Here is a 20,167-nt window from a genome sequence, read left to right on the forward strand (position 1 = left end):
TTGAAGGATGGATTTACAAGCAGCAATAACCATTGCCATCCAAGCCTACATCCCCGTGGGATAAATTACTTCTTTATGACACCGCGGAGCTGTAAATTCATTATCTGTGTAAAGTCCAGCTATGTTTCCCAGGGGAATTTTCACAGAGGATATATTTCATCCATTCTTCAGAGACAACTGTTAGCAACAAGTTACTATGACAGGGTGTGAAATGGGAATCAATGAACAATGATGTAGGTCTCCTGCAGGCAGGTGTTTCTGAGCTAATGCTCCTTGCTCACTCCTGTTCTCTGTTTCTGGCACCAGGCTGTCTGATGCAGGTTAATCCACAGCCCTTTTGTAGATGTCCAGTGAGTGAGGTGGGGATGAGGGAGGAACTGTGATCAGATCCGCTGTGTCTTCCCTTTCTGCTATTATTTTATTATGGTCCCCCCAAAAAAATTTTTTCATCAAAACAAAAATGCCTTTAGTGCTGAAACCATAAGGAACACATTAAGGAACATTAACATTCTTTGGCTGAAACCCTGGTCACTCATTAATGGAGATCCAGAAAAGCCAAGGTCACAGCAATGCACTGGCAATGCACACCTATTTATGTGGCTATGTTCTTTATACACATAGACACATGCTCATCCTGTAAAGTGTGATGAGTGCCTAAGGCTGCACCCGGAGATCAGCTTCTCACAATGACGGTTGCGTCAGTTTGGAATTGTGGAAACCTTACCAGAATGAACACAGCACATGATTGCATGATCTGTACAGACAAGAGCACACATGGCTTGGAGTAGTATTGATGTGATATACATTACAGACATACCTGGTGTCTTGAAGCATCAGTAGTCTTTAAGGTTTTCATTTGTTTACTTATTTATTTAACATAATTCATATACTGCTTGATTGTCATAAAACATCAAGTGAGTTTACAAAAAAATAATTAAAAATTTAAGTTAAAAGCTGGTCTTTAAAAATGTTCAAAAACTACTTTAAAGCAGCAAAAACTAAACAACAATGAAAACACGTGTAACTTCTACACGTCTGCATAAGCTTGCCTAAACAAAAATGTTTTAAGGAGGCATTGGAAAGAGGACAGTGAAAGTGTCAATAGGAAGGGAGTTCCAAAGCGCCACACTAAAAGATCGGTTTCTTAGAGAATGAGTACAGTACTGTATGGCAGATGTAGCAGTGCCAGTTCTGCAGAGCAAAGCACTCAAGTGGGCATATATAGGGCAAGGCGATCCTGCAAGTAAACTAGTCCCAACTTGCTAAGTTCTAATAGTAACACATTGAACTTGGTCCGATATAGAGGCAGGCCTGCTATAAAAGTGGGGGAAGAGAGAAGGGAACACTACCTTAAGCTCTTTAGAAAAAAAAGGTGAGGTGTAACTGTAATAAATAAATTAGAATGGAATTTTCATCTATGGCTTAATTTTCACAAAAGTAAATTATAACCATGAACATCACATAGGCATTTACACAGTTCCCTGTTCTTGGGCTACTAACAGCCCCACCATCAATCATTCTGAGCAGTCTAGTCTATTTACCATGAGTAACATATTTAAAGGAAGTGGGTAACAGCTTTTCTTCTTTCTCTGCATTAGTGAGACAGTTATAACCAGCCTCAACTGAACTCCCAGGACAGGTAAGAAGTTCTAGCTTCTTTTCATCAGGGAGGTATTGTCACTTTGTGGTTGCCACTCCACCCTTCCACTCTGCCCTAGGCAAAGCTCCTGTGCCTTTATTGATTGAATGGCAGTGGAAACCTAACAGTGACAGCAATAGTTTTATCTAATGCTGCTCACGCCTGCTGAATATCCACTTAGTAAGCCAAAGGTAGAGGAGCTCTCTCTCACACGCAGCAGCTCCACAGCTGGGCTGGCCATGCAAGCAGCCTTTCATTTCTCCATGTGTCCCGGCAGCTGTCTTGCTCAAGATTGCCTGTAATTCTGAGACTCACAGTGCAAGTCTAAGCATGCTTACCCAAAAATAAGGCCCTTTGGTTTCAATGGGACTTACTCCATTGTAAGTGTGCCTAGGATTGCGGCCTATGGAAAGTCATCTTATGCTGCCTGCTATGTTTTTGTGGGCCTCTGAGTTACTCTCTCTGAGTTACTCTCTCGTCTCCTCCTATTTACCTTCCTAGGTCACCCCCTGGTTCACCTCCACTGTTGTTTCTCAGTATCTCTCCAGACATGAGTAGTAGTATTAGGGCTGCCATACGTCTGGAATTTCCTGGAAATATCTGGGATTCGGCTGTCAAAAATAGTGTCTGGGAGCAAATTTTGAAAATTGGTCAAAATGTCCAATAGCAGCCCATATCAGAAGTGTAGATTTTTTGTGAATTTCCCCCCAAATAGCTTAAAATGTTTTTGGGAGATTTTGCTCAACAGTTTTTGTGTTTGGTTTTCACTTTTTGAAATATGGCAACCCTATTAGCTGTAATCCCTGGCAACGGTGTAAAAGCTGAGGCTTGCTTTGCTACCACATTAGCAGTTCCTGCCCCCTTGAGATTGCCATTACCTGTTCACTCACTTTTTACAGAACACCCATATGATGATGATGATCTCAGCTCATTGCGTTCTAGTGTTTTCTGTGTAGTCCTCTATGGTTTCTTCCATAGCCAGTTTTCTTGCAATTTTCTTTTGGTAATAAAATTCAGTGGCAGCACCAGCTTGACCTGTGCGGACAGGCAATGCAGGACTGAGGCTTTTAACTGTTCTTGTGCCTTTAATTAAACCCTTCCTGTTTTATTGCTTTCCAATGAACAGGAGTCGGGGATTCGTGATAAATTGCATATATATCCTCCACTGAAAAGCCTCTCTTGTCTCATGCAGGAGGCTCTAATTACTGCTTTCTTCTCCTCATTTCTTTTAATTGTAGTGAAATCTAGCCTCACATGGGAAGCACTCAGTTCAGTAGTGTTTTATTGACACCTTTATTGGCTGTATACTTTTTTATTGGGTACATGTCACCTCCAGGTTCTGAGACCTCCCCCCCCCCCCCGTTGCCTATGCATGCCAGTTGCTGGGGAACAACCCTGAGAGAGGACTGTTGCTCTCATGTCTTGCTTCTGGGCCTCCCATGAGCATGTTTGGGAAACGGAACAGTGGACTAGATGGGCCATTTGCCTGATCCTGCAGGACTCTGCTTATGTTCCTATCACAGTAAAAATACAGGTCCTTGATCTTGTTTAGTTCTTATGCCTATTCTATTCTATTCTATTCTATTTATATATACTTTTATTGTGCTTTAAACAGATAAATATAAATAACAAAAATTAAAAAGAAAAATCCTTAATAATAATAATGGAAAAAGCTAAAAAAAAACCTACAAAAAATATCAAAGTACATGGCATAAAACATAAGCTATTATGGGAAATAAAAAAGGAAATTTCCTCTAGGAAGGGGCCACTCACATGTTGCACACATGCCAACACTCTCTGGAAAGATTGCAAAATATGTTGTGCGGTGGGACTCCTTTTCCTGTATAATTCTGCTGCTAGGCCATGGAGAACAGCCATTTATTTGGATCACCAGAGAAGAACTGTTGCCCCTCAAGCTGATGGGTAATTGTGAAAATGGAAAGATCTGTGGCTAGAAAAAGGTTAGATTATCTGGATGTAAGTAATGGGTGCAGTTAGTGGCCCTTGAATAAGTCCCTTGAATAAGGCAAGCACACACTATCAAAACAGCTTGTGCACAGCCAGGGCTTTTTTCAGCAGGAACTTGCTGGAACTCTGTTTCTGCACCTCTCAGGTGGGTGCCAGAAAACAAAGGAGGCAGGTGTGGTGAGTTCCAGCCACCTCTTTTTCTGGAAAAATAGCACTGTGCAAAACCATGGTGAAGTAAATGACCTTTCTGATATGTGATTGATTCTTTGTGCCGGCTACCAACTTTTAAGCAGGGCCAGCTTGACAAACTACTGTGTAAAATCATCCAAAACCTTAGATGTCTTCGAGTGATGTAAAATGCTAACTTCACTTGCCCCTGCTGTATAAAAGTGACAGCAGCACTAGGACCAACCTGGATGGCCTGTCCCACAATGCCGCATTCTGAGGGAAGACCCCTTCCTCAGACTGAGGTCCAGGGTGCTCACACTGCCACCACTTTGTCAACAATGAATGGGTGAGCGAGAACCCTTCCCTCAGAATAATGCCTGGAGTGCTCTTACAGTTACTTTGTTAGCAGCAGGTGGGTGATCAATTGAGCAGTTGAGCAGGTGAAGGCGGAAGGGAAGAAGAGTGGTGAACAGATCGTACAGTAGCTCCAGTGACCCGCTGGCTGACCAGTCATTCACAGGCAGCTCTATGGGCGGGAGATTTGGCCCACGATTCACCGCCTCTCCCAATTTGTTGCCTGAGCCCTGTGGCTCAATGCAGCTCCTGGTAGGTCCAGCCCTGCACTTAGCTTCCCATAATCAAGGTGGCAGGAGAGAAAAGAGAAGTGATATTTTCCTCCCTGGGTGTTATTTCTCTCTGTGTCTCAGCTGGTGCCTGCATGAGGCCCAGACAAGGCAGCCATGACAGTCTCCTACACCTTGAAAGTGGCCAATGCTCGCTTTGGGGGCTTCTCCAAGCTACTTTTTCGTTGGAAAGGGAGCATCTACAAGCTGCTCTACAAGGAGTTCATTGTCTTCGTCTTGCTTTACGGAACACTAAGTGTCATCTACCGGTAAGTTGACAATATCCTGTTTAATGGAATGAAACCTCTCCAGGGGGACATAGTTAAAGACGTCTGAAATGGTTGAAGAACGTAAAATTGCTGTTCTTTTTTCAGGAGCATTCAGTGTTGTGGTACTTTTGCTCTCAACTTTCAGAGCTTCATTACCAATCTGCTTGCCCCCCTTTAAACCAACCTCAGAGTTAGACTGTTTAGTGGGAGGAAAGCTCCCAGGGCTGACTTTCTTGCTGGGCCTTTCTCTCCATTACAACTGCATTCCACGCAGCCCACCAGGTCATTTACATGGGGATGGCTCTCCAGGCTTTCTTCCCATCACAATCATGCTCTTTCCAGACCACCAAATGGGCTGGAAGGAGACCAAATACATGGTGCTCCCCACCCCCTCGCCAGCCCTGGAGCAAAATTTGGCAGTGTGCAAGGGGCAAATTTGGCTGTGGGAGGCAGACTGAATACCTGCAGTGGGCTGCACAGATGGCCTGCAAAGGGCTATGGGTTGCCCTCATGTGTTTTAAATATTTTGTTTTTAATATTTTGTTGGGAGCCACCCAGACTGGGCCAACCCAGTCAGATGGGAGACATATAAATAAAATAATAGTAATAGTAATGGTAATAATTCAAGTAAATAAATCAAATTGTTCTAACATTCAGGAGAATCTGTTTCCCCTGAACGTCATTAGTTGGCCAGGATGGGTGAGTGGGGTATTGTTGGATTCTGCTGAGAAGGGTAGAGCTTAGATTACAGAGACTGCCACATTCATGCCTAGAGGCTCATGCCCTGCAACCCATAAATGACTTAAGCCCCAAATATCTGAAAAATCACTACTGTCCCTACAGACTTGATGGAGTGTTTAAATCAGCAGAGTCCTCTTGGTAGGGCTTTGAGGGGTGCCACCTTCCCAAGAAGGCATTATCTGTAGCAGCCCCTAAGATGTGGAGGTCCCACCCCATAGGGGTGTGTCTGGCATGTTCTTTATATAGCTCTTAGCAAATGCTGAAGATACACCTCTGTACCTGGCCTTTGATACCAGTGCTGTGTATTTTTGGGACCTACCCTATTCCTGTGACTGCAATTTGTTTTAGTTGTTTTTAATACAGAATTTTAAATAGTTGTAACAAGCCCTGGGACCTGCTGGTGAAATCTATTGGAGGTGGTATTAGTGTTGTGTTGTTATTGTTGTCTTAATATTCCTTGTATCCTTGAAAGAATCCTATTGTTTGCCATAGTGACAGTTATTTTGGTACTTAACCAAGCAGAGGGATTGCTTTGGCAGGGACAGAGAAGAGCCCTGGCTCCTGTTTGCTTGAAGAAGAATGTTTATACCATGAGAGAGTTCAAGCCTGTTATTCTTCCCAATCTTCTGTAGGCACCTTCTGAATGTGGATCAGAAACGTCTCTTTGCAAAGGTGGCTGAATACTGCAACCGCTCAACTGACCTCATCCCTCTGTCCTTTGTCCTAGGTATGATTATGTACCTGCTCTTGATAGGAGGCCTTGTTGCTATGGTTTCTTGATTGCTTGCTTTAATTAAGGCCAGATGCATGCATTTGGTAAAAGCCCCTTTAATCTTCCGATTGCACAGAATACCAAATTATTTCCCATTGGGAGGTACCACAAATCAGTGGCAGAGCTCATGGTATGCATCCAGGAGTGAATGAGGAGTCAGATGATCTGAAGGACTCTTGCTATAGACCACTCTAAAAGTCTTGCTCTGAATTACTGCGGACGCTGACCCTGATGTTTGTGTGTGTGCGTGTGTGAAAGTGAGATTGATGCAGCAAACACCACATCACGAAAAAAGAAATGTGAGTGGTGTCACAAAACGAAAAAAGGGAAGTTAAAAAGTAGGAGGTGGATAATTCAAATGGAAAAGGAAGTGACAGCTTGACAGGTGAGAGAGTTTATGTCTAAATGACGTACAGCTAGGGCTGCAAAAATGCACAATGAACTTGCCTGACTCTCCTGAGTAAACAGACCTAGTTTTCACATTAGAAGTCTATATCAGAAATGCAAGCCTAAATAGATCTGCTTAAAAATGATTCCCTTGTGAATTTTCATTGCCTTTGCAAAACTTTACTGTAAAAAGGTCAACTGAAGTAAAATTGCAGTTCTCCCTAGCCTGAATTAGGTGTGGACTTGCTATTCCTAGAAGGAAGGCATTGGAAGGAGTAAACAATGACTCTCCACGTAGGCCATATGTTCTTTTGAGCTTCCAAGAAGCCTATATCATGCCATAGCAAGCATTGGAAGGGAAGCGTAAGATGGGATAACCCTTCTATTAGGCAGATGGGGCAGCTGCCCCAGGCAGAAGATGCAGAGGTGAGGTGTTGGAAGGCAGAGATCTGTGTGTACCATGGGGCCTGCCCTGCCCTTCCTAAGCTAGCCTTCAGGCATGGTTGAGGTTGCTGGCACATCAGTACTGTTGTCAACTCTGTTTCTGTACATGCAATATGCAGGTGGGGTGGGAAGAGGAAACCTTTTGTTCTTTGCCTGGATGGGAAACATACCATTTTTCTCCCTCATAGGAAAGCTTCAAGAAGGGAAAATGGGAGGGCTGGCGGGAAACCCAGTGGTTTTGAATGTGTTGATCTTTTGTTAATATGTGCAAATATAGATAAGAGCAAGGGTTGGTTTTGCCTCCATGCCTGCCAGAATCCCTGAATATTGATAAATATAACTCTTTGCACTTCCCTGTTTTGTATGGCTGCTGTTTGGTTTTTTATTCAGCCACAGCCTGAAAAATGCTCTTATTTCTTTCCAAGAATGTTAACTCTTTTAAAAAGAGTGAAATTTCAGCAGATAAGATCGGTACTCAATTGAAGATTATGACAAATCCTAAGCACCCTGGCAATTTCCCAGAGAAATGGTTCCCACCATTAACATGTGTGGACTCTTTGAAGAATTTTTGTAAACAAACTGCCTCTAAATTGTGATTGCAGACTTCTGCACTAAGTATTAAAGAATTTTATTTGCCTAACAAGAAATAGCAAGCTCTGAGGTACACAGTATACTGAAACTTTTCATTACCAAATTCTAAATGTAAAAAATAATTTGACAACTTCATAAATCTTTAGTTTTGTAGCTTTCATAAATGTTTTTGCTTCTTTTGTAAAGATGACCAACCAACAAAAAGGGGAGTGAAATTTTGTCTTGTGTCATACAGATAACTTCTTTAACAATTCCTTAACAAAATTATTTGACAAGTTAACCAACTCCTAGAGCTCAAATGGGTAGAATGTTTCTGCTCTCAGTGCCAACATGCTAAAATGGCAGCAGTTCATTATGCCTGATGACCTTGCCTCATGCTCTCTCACTGTTTCCAAGTCCTCATCTCTCATCCCTGCTAATGCCTCTTCCACCTCTCTTTCCTGGCAGGTTTCTATGTCACACTGATTGTGAACCGCTGGTGGGCGCAGTATACCAGCATTCCTCTGCCAGACCAGCTCATGTGCGTCATTTCCAGCAATGTGCATGGGAAGGATGACAAGGGCCGCATCTTGCGCCGCACTCTCATCCGTTACGCCAACCTCTCCTCTGTGCTCATCCTGCGCTCGGTCAGCGCTAGAGTCCTTAAGAGATTCCCCACTATGGACCACTTAGTTGAAGCTGGTGAGTTTAACTTGGGGAAATGAACAGGATGGTCTGGGAGTCTACTTTTATTAGTCTTTCTAAGGTGCCACAGGGATCAAGAGATTATTCCACCAGAACCTATTACTGACTGGTGGCCCCTGAAGCTCTTCCCAGTATCAAGGAGCAGATGGAGAGGCAGTGCTCCAACTTTCCCTTGCTCTCTTGCAGGCTTCATGACACAAGATGAGCGCAAGAAGTATGAGAGTCACCACTCAGACTTCAACAAGTATTGGATCCCTTGTGTGTGGTTCACTAATCTAGCAGCCCAAGCCAGGCGGGAAGGAAGGATCCGGGATGACGTGGCGCTCAGATTGCTCATAGATGTAAGTATTGCAGTGAAATTGCTTGACCAGCTATGCAAACGTGAAATAACCACCTGTCTTTCTCTGTCCAGGAACTGAACCTCTACCGCTCCAAATGCAGCATGCTTTTCCACTATGACTGGATAAGCATCCCCTTGGTGTACACCCAGGTGAGCAAGGAGCACTCCACACCCTCTGGATACTCTTGCACGTCTCAATGCTCATCTCTCAGTAGCAGTTTTGTTCCTACAAGTAGACTAAAGGTTACTTTTCCCATACACTTTCTAAATCTGTCTCTCTTGGTGCATCTCCACAGCACAACTCTACTTAGTTTTACTTAACGTCTCATTTTTTTATTGCAGAGGAAAGGAACAAGTTTCCAGCTCCAAAATAGTCAGCTGTTTCCCAACGAACATCAAATAACAAGCTAGGAAATAGATCAGTTTGTGAAAGTGCCAGTTTAATTGTTTTTGAATTGGTAGGGTGCGCAGGACATGCTAGCGCATAATGTGCAGACCTCCTGTACTGCAGGAGATTGTTTTGGTTTCTGCAATGAAAAGCATAGTTCCATGATGCTCTCTTGAAACCCTGGCAAATGTTTAACAGCCGCTTCTCCACAGGTGGTCACCATCGCTGTCTATTCCTTCTTTGCTTTGTGTGTGATTGGGCGTCAGTTCCTACAACCTGTGGACCCAAGTCAAAACAAAACAATGACAAAAAAAGATGAGGACCTAGATCTGTATGTTCCCTTACCCACTCTTCTACAGTTCTTCTTTTATGCTGGTTGGCTGAAGGTGAGGATGTTGGCTCCCATTTTCCATGCAGATGGCTTCATTGACTTGATCTTCAGTCTTCAAATTACAGTGGTACCTCAGGTTAAGAACTTAATTCGTTCCGGAGGTCCGTTCTTAACCTGAAACTGTTCTTAACCTGAAGCACCACTTTAGCTAATGGGGCCTCCTGCTGCCGCTGCGCTGCCTGAGCACGATTTCTGTTCTCGTCCTGAAGCAAAGTTCTTAACCCAAGGTAATATTTCTGGGTTAGCGAAATCTGTAACCTGAAGCGTATGTAACCTGAAGCATATGTAGCCCGAGGTACCACTGTATAAGATATGGGGTGCTGAGACAGAGTTGGTGTGAGCATCAATGAGTCCCATGCATTGTTTGAACCAGATGAGAAGATTCAGGGGCGCAAGAGGCTGTCCCCATCTGCAGATTCTGTCCCTTCTGGATTTTACAGTACTGAAAAGAGAAGTGGGCTGTGGGTGTTCTTCCATTCCAGCCTCAATTCCACTCTCCCTGCCATTGAGTCAGCATCCTGACTGAGCATGTGCAATCCTCCTTGGACTGGTTTATTGTGGTTCCTGCCCTTATGGTCCCTTATCCTGAAGGCCTTTTAAACCTTTGCACACTGTAAGGTTCCCCCAGCCTGCTGTTACCTCTCCTTGTAGCAGGGTGGTAATGATTTGCCTACATAAACAACACTCACAGCCTAAATGCTGGAAATAAAGGGAGCAAAGACTTGCAACAGAAGGTGCAAGTCAGATGCTCACCTGAAGAAGTAAACTGTTCTGATTGTGGATGCTCAGTCCCCAGCCTTTCAGTTGAGTGCGGAAGGTCTGCAGAGGACTTCTTGTGCCCACTGGACTAGAATCCTCCATAAGACCAAGGGCCCCAGTAAATCGTAATGGGGGAGGTTTCGTGCACATGGGGATGCTAAAGGGTTGCATGTGCAACATGCCACCCACCCCATTCACAGTTTGAACATTTGTGTGTTCAGGCATGAACATGGCTAAAATACAGCAGCTTCACTGTTCTGGATTGCAAGCACTGTTTTGTGTGTGTGTGCACACTGCCATTTTGGATAGGAACCAGCAAGCGTATTAGTATATGCAACACAGCAGCTCAGCTACCTAATACTTTTTAATCACATCAAAGCAGAATGCTTTGCAATGTTTGTCTCAGTTTTCCAGAGAATGCAATTGGCAATGAAGACAAGCTAGATGAGACTGTGTTTAGAAGGGCTGCCTGCTAAAATTTACAAAAAAGGATAGCTCTAATGCCACTCAGTTGTCTCCCACATTCAAATATGGAATATTCATATGCTACACCTTTCTTTTCCTATAGGTGGCAGAGCAGATAATTAATCCCTTCGGAGAGGATGACGATGACTTTGAAACTAACAAATTGATAGACAGGAACCTTCAAGTGAGTCTTAAAACAAAGGCCTAGTCACACTTCACACAGGTATATCCAGCATACAACTTGGCGTCCTGGGTGTTTGGGTATTTTTTAATATGCTTAATGACCTCCATACTGGCCTGAAAAATCTGGTAAGCTATTTGTCATCTATACTGTTCTACCTCTGTGTATACCTTCTTTCCCATTTCTGCTATCCACAGTCCGAACCTTTATCTTTCTCTAAACATTTTATGCAAAGCAATGGATGCAGAATAGACCATATATCAAAGAATCAATTGTCTTTACTCACATGCTGAATATAGCGCCCTGAATATTCATTTGTCTATTAATGCTCCCCTTCCCACACTTTTGACAGGATACTTTCTTTGATAGTACACACGATCCCCTTGTAGGCTTGGACATAACCCAGTTCACCTTTTATTGGGACAACAAATTGCTTACTTCAAATCTCTAGTAACACACAGAAAAAGTGGCACTTTTGTGAGGCAATTTGCCCTTTTTGTAGTATCATGAGGAGCATTCTAAGATCTTGTTAATTGGGTCTTCTTTTTCCCTGGTTATTAAATGATTTTTGTTTTACAGATCTGCAAGTCACTTTGAGACTTTAGTACAAAGCAATGAATAAATGTAATCAATCGATCTGAGGCAGAAGCATTTTTATTTAGCTGCCTCTTATATTGCTGGTGTTCTTTTGATACTTTTTCCTATTGAGAACCTTGTGTTAACGCACAACTGTAATTAAAGCACAATTATAATTAAAGCAATTACAAGTCTTATGCAGGTCTTTGATGAGAAATATTCCTGTCTGCTCAGGTGTCTTTGCTTTCAGTGGATGACATGTATCAGAACTTACCACCAACTGGAAAAGACAAATACTGGAATGAATCTACAGCTCAGCCCCCGTACACAATGGCCACAGTGGCAGAGACCTTGAAACCTTCCTTCATGGGTTCTACCTTTGACATGCGGTAAGTTCAGCTATGTTGCCATGGCAAAAGGCTGACAACCTGAGCCTGGCCACTTTGCCAGATACAATCTTTTCCATCAGCTATAAGGCCTGGGAGCATTTTCCTGGATTGCATTTTACCACCTCAGCCTTTACTTTATAGAGTTTTTACAATTAGCCCTGAACCCAGTGTTAAGAGGGAATATTTGCACAATGCATAATGAACACAGGATGCATCCTGTGAGCAACACAGGGCCACATCCAAAAATGGCAAAGTGGCCTAATCCAAATCCTGGTTACGTAACGGGCCCGACCACTTTTTAGAGATACAAGAACCTACAACAATATCAGATCATTTGGTATGTCATATTAGATCATTTGAATGAATGCATCCACCCCACCGTCACATCATTTTCTTTTGAATTTCATAGTAGGAAATCTGACCATTCTGACGGTATGAACCAATTTCAGTGCTACAATCAGGTGTGTTTACTTCACCCAGTCTGTTCCCCTTCTGCAGGATGAGTGATGATCCAGAGCAGAGCCAGCAGGTGGAAGCATCACCCAGCATGAGCCGCATTCAGACTCCCCTGCTCAACCGCTTCCTCACTGCAGCTGCCTCTCCTGCAGTCAGCCTCAAAAATTTTGGCAAGGGCAGTCGGATTCAGCATCCCCAGCTACTGCGCCTAAGGACAGAGGGCACCTTCCCCTCTTCCAGCCCCAGCTTCTATCGCAGGGAAGATCCTGAAGCAGTTGGTCGCATCGATGAAGAAGACATGGAGGATGAAGAGACCAGGCTTAGTGAAACCTCCTCCCCTGGCTGCCACCTCAAAGTCCCCCATAAGAACACAAACACTGAGAATTTGAGAAAAGAGCTGCCCAGCATTACAGTGGTGGAGCCCCCAGATGAGATCAGTATCAGTGACCAGCCATCTAGCTAAGGCCCAATCCTTTTAAGGCAGAATTTAGCCACACGGGTCCAGTACATACAAGAGAAACTTGCCCTATCTAAGCATGCATACATTAAGGGATAAAAACACTAACGCCAAAGATCTGCAGCTGCCCATTCTCATATTGAAAGCCACGCACTCGATAAATAACTCTCCTATGGGTAGGAACAATCGAAGGATTTCAAATTTGTTTAGCCCAACCACATGCTGCGAAGCAGTGTTTCCACACTGAAGTTACCTTGTGGGCCCTGAAATAGGAAGAAAAGTACTGACATATGCACACACATACAAACATCATCCTTTTACCTAGCAGGGTTGTCCTTGAACAGGTAAAAAAAAGCTTGAATAAACAGGTACTTGCAGTGATGCAGCTTTTTGGAATCAGCACTCAGTTGAAGATTTAATTTAGTTTAGTTTATTTATTGAACAATTCTAAGAAATGTTAATTTTACATGCTGTATAAATAGCTGAAAGGTTTTTTTCAATAGAGAAATGTGTGTGGTTAAACTGAAATATTGGAGGAAATTCTAGGGAAGCACAATGAAACAAATTCAATGCTTACTTTCAAAATGTTTATTGTAAGGCTGCAATCCTATACTTATTTACCCGAGTTAATGAACTCAAAATAATTTACTTCTGAGTAAGCATGTACAGGATTACTCTCCCCATCCTCATATTAGTATAAATATGCATATTTATTAGTAAATAGGTCAATGGGGCTTACTTCTTGGTAAGCATATTTGAAAGTGCAGCCTGAGAAGGGGCTATGAATGAAGGCATTGAAATCTGACCATATGAGCATTCTTAGAGCTATACACACAAAATAACTTTCTTAGGATTATCTCCTAAATAAAAGTTAACTCCAACTTTGATTTTAGACTATTACTGTAAAATTTTAGTAGTGGGATGAGCACTGTATTTAGCTGCATATGCTTTCTGTAAAGTTATGTGGAAGTCTGGAGATTTGCTATCTGTCCAAACCCATATAAGCAAGCCATTTATTTGTCTGGTATGTTCTTAAGAGATCCATGCTCCCATTCATAGAACTTGTCCTTACCCTCTCAAACTGATGAAAATGTATCTTGTTAGAAGATAGTATTGTTCCCAGCCTTCGAAAGGACCAGACTTTTGGAAAGAGGCCTGGCCCTTCTGCTAGAAGGGAGTTAATCTTGCACTGGAATGAGACCAGAATGTCACGAAGAAGACAATCTAGACACTTAGCAGTGCACCAGTTGTTTTGTCGCCAAATGTAGTAATAATAATGTAAAAAAATCAACTAACAGCTTCCAATTTTGGGAGTTCAACTGCCAACAACAAACGCATTAATAATTTTCTCAGCTTCCATTCATTAATACCCTGTGCACATACCTAATCATTAGAAATATATGCTATGCATTGGAAGAGGATGAAGACTCTGAAAATCTGTTCTCCATGGGGCCACCAAAAACAGGATATTTTGAAGTGTACACTACAAAGCTCATGATGCAAGGGAACTGGGAGAAAAAATAGAAGACAACACACCTGTGCTGCTGACATTTATAGCGCCATACTGTATAATGAGAGTTCATCATACCCAAGTATAGAGCTTCAACCCTATTCAGGGAAACTTAACAGTTATTAGCTTTAAGAATTGGGCAATTTAGCAAAGAAGTAAATGCAAAGCAAAACTTTGCTGACATTGCTGCTGTTATACTACAGAATACTCAACAAATGAAACAGCCATGGCAGGTTGATGGTCATTAAGTCCTTAGTTAGTTAATATTTACTATTCTAAACAAAAGTGAACCCACACCCCCTCAATGCATGTTGGAGGGAGTAGTATTAGTAGGCATGCCTGATGGCAGATGAAAACCACCAATTCTACACTGTGAAGTATGCAGTTCAGCAATCCTGCCTGCCAAAATCACAGCTCCAAGGGTGGCATTTTAGTATAGTGGTTAAGGAAAAGCCTGACCCTACCATTAAAACAGTGTGTGCTTTTTTAACGCGGATAACGCTTCCAAGTCAAACAACTTTCACTCATTTTTTAAAAAAACTTCCATACAAGCATACTTAGTGTGAATGCACTAGCTCCCAAACAGGAGGTTGCAACTGCTCCCTGGGCTTTAAATATCAATGTAGAACAGCAGCTAAGCAAATGTCTGGCTTAGTATTTTGTCCAAACCCAGAATGTCTAGTGTCTCTCCTCCTTAACCACAACCTGTAACCACAGGACAAACCTTGGCTACAGATCATGGTTAAGGAGAAACCCTAACTAGGATCTCAAGGTTCAGAAGACATATTAAGACAAACCTCGCATTAGCTTTCATCCCATAGCACTTAAAAATCCTGGGGGAAAGCAAAGTAGGTGTGAGCTCCTCGCCAGCAACCAACACGTTCACATGGTCACAGTAAACTATACTCAAGTCTTTGCCTCACTGTCCATAAATAATCACATCAATCATTTATACAAGACTCTGTAGGTATTTATTCAGCACATTAGATACAGTGACTGTTCATTTGCCTTTCCTGGCTTTGATCTTCCTCAGGTAGAATTCTAGTTCCTTGCCTTCCAGAAGGTATCCATCTGCTCGACCACACTGCCCAGGCCGGGAGGCAATACAAGCTGCAAAACGAAATCATATTAGAAATGGGGAAGTATCAAGTAAGAAGAACTGGGCTGCTTTTCCCTGTGTAATGTACTTCTTGCCAGTCTTTCATGCCAGGACATCATCGCTAACCTCTTGAGACAAAGCAATTTAATGCTAATGACCCCATCTTTTTTCCAAATTGGGGTGGGTGGATCATACCATCTCCCCTCCCCAAGTTGCAAAGTCTAAGGAACCACCAAAACCATCCTGATGAAGTCACCTTCAGAATTTGAATTGTCACCACTTGCATTCAGCAGCAGAACTGGACAAAGTTTTCGTCACAAGGCCAACTTCAAAACACCAGGGAACACAATGTTGCCTGCCACTTGAATGACTTTACACATGTGGCAATCGTGGTTGAGAAAAGCCTGTAACACTTTTCTAGTAGAGTCTCTCAGCTTTTGCCAACTACTATTCCAAGAGTTGAATGAGCAAATCAGCAATGCAAAGTCAGATTTGCTGAATTAGTACCGCAGGGTTTCCTGAAATCCAGAAGGTAATAAAATGCAATTTTATAATAACTATAAGACAAAACAGCATCCACCCACCACAGCACCTAGGCTACTGGCAAACACAGCACCCTTTTCTGTTTCAGAGTCTCACCAAGTAGCTTCCCTTGCTGGAACTGCTCCTCCAGAAGACTACTGATCTTCGCATTCTTTTTTCTTTCATCATACTTCTTCTGAATTTTCTTTGAACGCTTCTTGTTTAAGATTTCTTCTTCCTCAGGAGTCTGGAACAAGAGCAGAAGCATGTGAAGGAGTTCAACTGATAGTCACTTCCCATAATTTCACCCATTTAATGTTTATGTAATTCGTTTTTGTAACCAACGTAGAAGTCTCATTTGGCATTAAGCAGTATATAATTTACTAACAAGTGATTGAAGGAGCTTGAATGAGCTGGGTATGTTTAGCCTGGAAAAGAGGAGACTGAGAGGAGATAGCCATCTTCAAGTATTTTAAGGGCTGTCACATGGAGGGAGCATGCTTGTTTTCTCCTGCTCTGGAGGGTAGGACTCAAACCAATGGCTTCAAGTTCCAAGAAAGGAGATTCCGACTAAACATTTGTAAAAGCTTTCTGGTGGACTCTCCGTCCTTGGAGGTTTTTAAACAGAGCTTGGATGGCCATCTGTCATGGATGCTCTAGCTGAGATTCCTGCATTGCAGGGGGCTGGACGAGATGACCCTTGGGGTCCCTTCCAACTCTTAAGATTCTATGATTACAATATTGAGGATCTGAACCTGGCCAAGTGACAAGTAACAGAATGAGCCAGTACCAGCACTGTGTACATTAAGAATTCATTTAACTTTCTGCATTTTTAATTCAAAACTTCTGTGCCCATATCAGCAAAGAGATGCTGTAACTGGACAAGAACCAACAATGCAGGGTGGTCAGATGTCTTCTTCAGATTAATGTCTGTCATCGCTCTCCATTCAGAAGCAGAACTGGACAAAGGTATCCTCACCAGAAGACAGAAGAACCCTAAACTCTAGGGCAAAGTGGCTGAACGCTTAACAATTAAAAAGCACAGAACAATCATCTGCCTCTGCAGGCCCACTTAATACATACCAACTTAGCACCCTTTTTGCGCCCGAGTGGCAAGGCATAGTGGGCTTCATACCACTGTCGGTATGGTGTGCTGTCAATGAGGACAATGCAGTTTTTGACCAGGGTCTTTGTGCGCACCAATTCATTGTTAGACGCATTGTACACTACGTCTATGATTCTGGTTTTGCGGGTACAGCCTGTAAAAACAAGAGACCATGTTACAAATTCCAAGAGCAAAATACAAATCCATAGCAAAAGAGCCTCTCATGTACATAAAAACCATAGGCCCCGAAATCCCCTTGAAGGTTGAAGTTTGCAGGATCTGTACAGCTTCTGCTTTAAAAATACAGTTGTGAAGTTTCTATTACATCTACTTTTAAAACACCCACTTAAAGATCATGAGGAAAATTGGAATTTTTGAGTACAATTTGGAAAGAATTTCCCCAGACCCCAGGTTAACCAACCCACTCTTTCTGCAAACCTCAACTTTAAAAAAATATAATGTTACAGAGCAGCACCATAGGGAAGGTGCATTTTCTGCACTTACTACTATAAGACAAAATAATAGCATAGAAGCAGTCCTAGAAATGTGCACTATTTCCCGATTTCAGTAGAACTTATCCCTTTCTGTGAAAGGCAAATGCTTTACAAACAACTCCGTGTCTGTGAATGGGTTGCTCTGGGCCTTCACACGTTTGCAGAGTGCACATAAGCCCACACCGCCCCCTTCCAGGTCGAAACAACCCACGTGTTCCAGGTTCCACGTCAACTGAACGTGTGCCTGTACCTTCTGTTTTCAAATTTATGATTACCTTTTGCCTTTGGAAGATAGTCTGGAATATTGGTCATAAGCCAATGGTCTACAACCAATTAATGAAAAGGTGTGTTCCAATTGCCCATCTGCACAAAATTTTAATGATCAAGTTCAATATTAAATATGGAATGGTGGAAACACAGAATCTGCAATCAAGTGAATCATCTCCACCAAATTAGAAAAAAATAGTAACAAGATTGTAATCTGACACTTCCATAAAGTAAGAAACTTTGGGCAGACTAACCCAAATAGGCACTCTAAGGCACCAATAAGGAATCACACTCAATGTACACTCAGTATTTGATTTTTGCAGCAGGGGATTTTCTTTGCCTGTTACTGTCTCTGTAGCCACAAAATGTTTAGACCAGGCCTCCTCCCTTCTTGTCCCTTGGCCACAGAATTGAAGTTTTTCAATCCATCTTTAACATCTCACAGCATTACTCAATGTTTAACAGCACCTGTGATTAAAATCAATTCACACAATAAAATTCTTGGGAAAATACACCTCAAATGTAGTATACAAACAATTTTGTTTCCCCTTTAAATTTACATAACTGCCCTTGAAGCAACAATGCACTCACTCAGGGTAACTATGACACTACCATCACCGAGAGTTTAGGAATTCACCAAAACTCTCTTAAGGTCAAAGTTATCATCACTGTTCTCTTGTTTTAGCTTCCAGATCACTAGTATGTACAAGCCTAGCTAATGCCACACAGAGGAGCCATTTTGCACTTACATTCAGACCCCCAAGAGAAGTTTCCAACATCGAGACGCAGAGCACGGTATTTTTTATTCCCTCCACGTACCCTTACTGTGTGAATTCTCCTAGGGCCAATCTACAACAAAACAGAAGAGACTAGGTCAAACCACACGCGTACACATCACTAAAATCTTCTTACAAATACTCAAACCACATGGCAACATGGTCAGTGTAACTATGACAACCCCTAGCATTGGTGAGTGCACAATGACCAAAACGGTCTCGCACCCACCTAAGGTGTAGCTCTCATCACTCCAGTTGCCTCCCATTCCAAATATAATGGTTCAGATCTACTTATTTATGCAACTAATCCAGCACACCAGACTTTGGACTTGTGTTTAACTCCTCATACTGCACTATAGTCTAAGGGGAAATTCAGATGCAATTTGTGACATGGCACATTTGTGGTGTGCCTCAGTTGCCTGAAGTCAAGCATCCCACCAAGAGTGCCCCTGTACTTGAATGCACACAAAGGAGATTGGATCCTGGTTCATACATAGAAGTACAAGAAAGGAATCGCTGCATGCTACTCGCAGTCAGAAAAATAAACTGGAGAACAGTTACTACTGGGAAATTCAAGGGCACACTTTTATTAAGTTATAATTTATGAGTTCTACTCTCAAAATAGTCTAATTTTTGCACATTCATGCTGCTTCCAGGTCAAGCACACAAAAATAGATTAATATATTTTATAACATGAACCTCCTTTATAGCACGAACCTTTGATGACTCTAAACTAGGATAATCCCATACGATCAGTATTTTAAAATGTGCTCTTTCAGGTTACTCAAGAACAAAGAACCCCTGCAACGAATACTGAGGGGTCCTGAGCAGTGCGCGGAGGTCTCAAGTACTCCAAGAAACATATATATGCTTTCTAATTTAAACAGGGATTTTGCAGTCATAAGCTGAGCATCAAAAAGACAAAGAGACAGCTAGCTGCACAAGTAATTATTCACTAGAGAGCTACAAGCACATACTTTGGTATTGGCAGGGGGTCGCCCCAATTCATACTTCCTCTTCTTGTGGTAGGGCTTTCGCTTCCCCCCGGTCTTGCGGCGCTTGTGCCAGTTGTCCCTGGAGATACCTGAGCGGACAGAACAAAAGCCAAATGGTGAAGACGAGCGCGCGGCACAGAGCAGGGCCTTTTCACCTCAGCCGACTGCAAGAGTTCCTTATGCCCAGAGTTACTCAGCTCTCCAAGGTAAAAAATGTCTCCGCACGGCATTCTCGGTGGAAGATGCTTCATCACAGCAACACGGGGCAAAGGAACGCGAAGGGGGCCCTTGGCTCAACGCCAGTGGGAGGCCGCTTCCCGCAGACCCTTCCTCCAGGGTAGGCAGCCAACGCGTCAAAATGGCAAAGGCACGCAGGCCCAGGCACAACCTGCGGCCGAGGCGGGGCCCAACCATGAAAGCGGCAAAAAGGAGCCACCGGCCCAAATAGACCCTGCACTGAATCGTGCAAACGCCCCTGTCCTTCATTACTTGAGCTGCATCCCCGCTGGATCGACCACCTGGCCGGATGGGAACGGATGGAAGGACCTCACCCTCCAGCTTCCCAAGCTACTCACCCATCCTTCTCCGGAGGCGCCGACTGCAAAGAGAAGGCCGCAAAGCACCACGGGGCGGTTTGTTGCCCGTCAATTCTCGCGATGGCTTCTGCGTGAACTCAGCGCGTCCTCTGTGCGTCTGGACGTCATCGAAGTG

At 43.0% G+C, this 20,167-nt stretch overlaps 2 protein-coding genes across 3 annotated transcripts; one reads left to right on the plus strand and one right to left on the minus strand.

Annotated features, from left to right (window-relative positions):
• Positions 1-1,586: 1,586 nt before the first annotated feature.
• BEST4 (bestrophin 4) lies at positions 1,587-15,273 on the plus strand. 2 transcript variants are annotated; one of them, XM_083509655.1, is made up of 10 exons: positions 1,587-1,639; positions 4,483-4,667; positions 6,041-6,135; positions 8,050-8,283; positions 8,473-8,627; positions 8,699-8,776; positions 9,227-9,400; positions 10,733-10,813; positions 11,621-11,775; positions 12,274-15,273. In XM_083509655.1, exons 2-10 carry the CDS (start codon positions 4,516-4,518, stop codon positions 12,692-12,694), a joined length of 1,545 nt encoding a protein of 514 aa, XP_083365781.1. In that variant the 5' UTR covers positions 1,587-1,639; positions 4,483-4,515; the 3' UTR covers positions 12,695-15,273. The 2 variants fall into 2 exon arrangements, with proteins under 2 accessions (XP_083365781.1, XP_083365782.1); XM_083509656.1 differs by lacking the exon at positions 1,587-1,639 and having other exon boundaries at positions 3,858-4,667.
• RPS8 (ribosomal protein S8) lies at positions 15,147-20,159 on the minus strand. Its single transcript, XM_083509769.1, has 6 exons — positions 20,032-20,159; positions 19,439-19,545; positions 18,435-18,534; positions 16,903-17,078; positions 15,937-16,066; positions 15,147-15,308 (listed from the first exon to the last, which is right to left on the minus strand). Exons 1-6 carry the CDS (start codon positions 20,033-20,035, stop codon positions 15,199-15,201), a joined length of 627 nt encoding a protein of 208 aa, XP_083365895.1. The 5' UTR covers positions 20,036-20,159; the 3' UTR covers positions 15,147-15,198.
• Positions 20,160-20,167: the final 8 nt, after the last annotated feature.

The sequence above is a fragment of the Podarcis liolepis genome (genome assembly GCF_965112155.1).
Source record: "Podarcis liolepis genome assembly, chromosome: 6".
NCBI lineage: Eukaryota > Metazoa > Chordata > Lepidosauria > Squamata > Lacertidae > Podarcis > Podarcis liolepis.

Coding starts and splice junctions, on each gene's coding strand:
- BEST4 (XM_083509655.1), top strand. CDS start 4,516: ATGACAGTCTCCTACACCTTGAAAGTGGCCAATGCTCGCTTTGGGGGC. Junction 4,668..6,040: donor ACACTAAGTGTCATCTACCG/GTAAGTTGACAA, acceptor AATCTTCTGTAG/GCACCTTCTGAATGTGGATC. Junction 9,401..10,732: donor TTTATGCTGGTTGGCTGAAG/GTGAGGATGTTG, acceptor CTTTTCCTATAG/GTGGCAGAGCAGATAATTAA.
- RPS8 (XM_083509769.1), bottom strand. Junction 18,535..19,438: donor GACCCCCTGCCAATACCAAA/GTATGTGCTTGT, acceptor GTTTTGTTGTAG/ATTGGCCCTAGGAGAATTCA. Junction 16,067..16,902: donor GCAAAAAGGGTGCTAAGTTG/GTATGTATTAAG, acceptor CTCTTGTTCCAG/ACTCCTGAGGAAGAAGAAAT.